Source organism: Empidonax traillii, unplaced genomic scaffold (genome assembly GCF_003031625.1).
Source record: "Empidonax traillii isolate 1590-97213 ecotype Southwest subspecies unplaced genomic scaffold, ASM303162v1 scaffold1397:size233085, whole genome shotgun sequence".
NCBI lineage: Eukaryota > Metazoa > Chordata > Aves > Passeriformes > Tyrannidae > Empidonax > Empidonax traillii.
The window spans coordinates 71,744-73,061 of NW_020956590.1; the positions used below are offsets into that span (position 1 = coordinate 71,744).

The 1,318-nt window shown below is 57.8% G+C and overlaps 2 protein-coding genes across 2 annotated transcripts in view; one reads left to right on the top strand and one right to left on the bottom strand.

Annotated features, from left to right (window-relative positions):
* UBQLN4 (ubiquilin 4) overlaps positions 1 to 1,318 on the bottom strand; it is an 18,468-nt gene that overhangs the window by 10,180 nt on the left and 6,970 nt on the right. The window lies entirely within an intron of this gene.
* Positions 1,032 to 1,318, top strand: part of LAMTOR2 (late endosomal/lysosomal adaptor, MAPK and MTOR activator 2) — a 5,040-nt gene continuing 4,753 nt past the window's right edge. The window contains exon 1 of the mRNA XM_027907075.1: positions 1,032 to 1,093. Coding sequence (XP_027762876.1) covers positions 1,032 to 1,093 — 62 coding nt within the window. The remainder of the gene's footprint in view (positions 1,094 to 1,318) is intronic.

The window sequence follows — 1,318 nt, forward strand, 5'->3', positions numbered from 1 at the left end:
TTCCCAGCAAAGATCAGAACCAGCTGATCCTGTTTGGCTTTGAACCTCCTGGAAATCTCTTCTTTGAACTGGAAAACAAACAGAGCATTTTTCAGACCAGAAGGGCCGAGACCAGAAATGTAAAGCTCCAGGGATCAGATCCACCCTGGGAACAGCACCAGGGAGTGACAGGCCCCCAGAGCCCATGTACCTCTCAGGCACCAGTTGCTGAGGATGTCTGAGGTGTTTAGGAAAAAAGAAAACAAGCTCTGCACTGACAAAACATGGAGTAAATCTTGGAAAGAAGAGAGCCTTCCCTTGGGAAGAGCCGAAGGCTCCCAAAGCCAGACCAAGTGTGTCTCAGGCCTAACCCAAACACACCGTTTATTCTGAACGACTGAACTGGTTTTGCCTCTGCTCATTTGAGCTTTTTTTCCTAAGGAAAGCCCAGCTCTGATTCAATACAGGACAGAGCTCTATGGAAAAGGGAACAATCCTTTATCAGCCAATGGAAATAAACTAGGTCTTCTCCAATTCCTATTTCTGCAACCGAATTCCCAGTGAGCTCGCCACGGAGCACGGGCATCTCTTCCTTACTGTGTGGTGTGCTGGGATTAACACCTGCCAACACCACTGTCACTGCTGGCCCCGCCGGGGCATTCCCACATTGACTGGGAGGAAACAAAGCCTTGCACTTGGAAGCCACAAACTACAGGGGATTCAGAGGGGAAGGCCAGCACAGAGTGCAAAGCACATGCCTGCCCCAGAGCTCCCAGCCTTCACGCCAGAACCCTAAAAACAAGGCTGGGGAGAGCACAGCCCCGGCCAAAGGTCACCCTGGCCCCACAGCTCTGTGCCTTCCCTGCACAGCTCCATGTCCCTCCCCACACAGCTCCAGGCCCCTCCCTCGCACAGAGGCCTCACTCCACACCCCCTGTACCCACAGGCTCCCATGGGGGGAAGGAGCAGGAGGGCCACACGTGCACAGACCGTGCCCACGCCATGCCCTGCTGCCCAGAGATTTCCTGCCACGTCCTTCACAGGCCGACCTCATGCCCTGTGCCCGACCGGCGTGCGCCGCCAGCCCCAGCTGTGCCGATGACACCTTGTCCCAGTGGGCACTGCCACTTCCATGGCGCTGGGGCCGGCCCCGGGGCCGGCCTTTGCCAATCCCGGCCTTTGCCAATCCCAGCCCCCTCCTGCTCCCTGGCAGGAGCAGAACTCCACCAGCCCACCCTTGGAAGGGCTGATGCTCCTCTTCTTCCTCCCCATCCAACCCTGGCCCCAAACACCCGCCCAGCTCCTCTCCCCTCGCCTCCGGGATCCGCCTCCAGGGGGG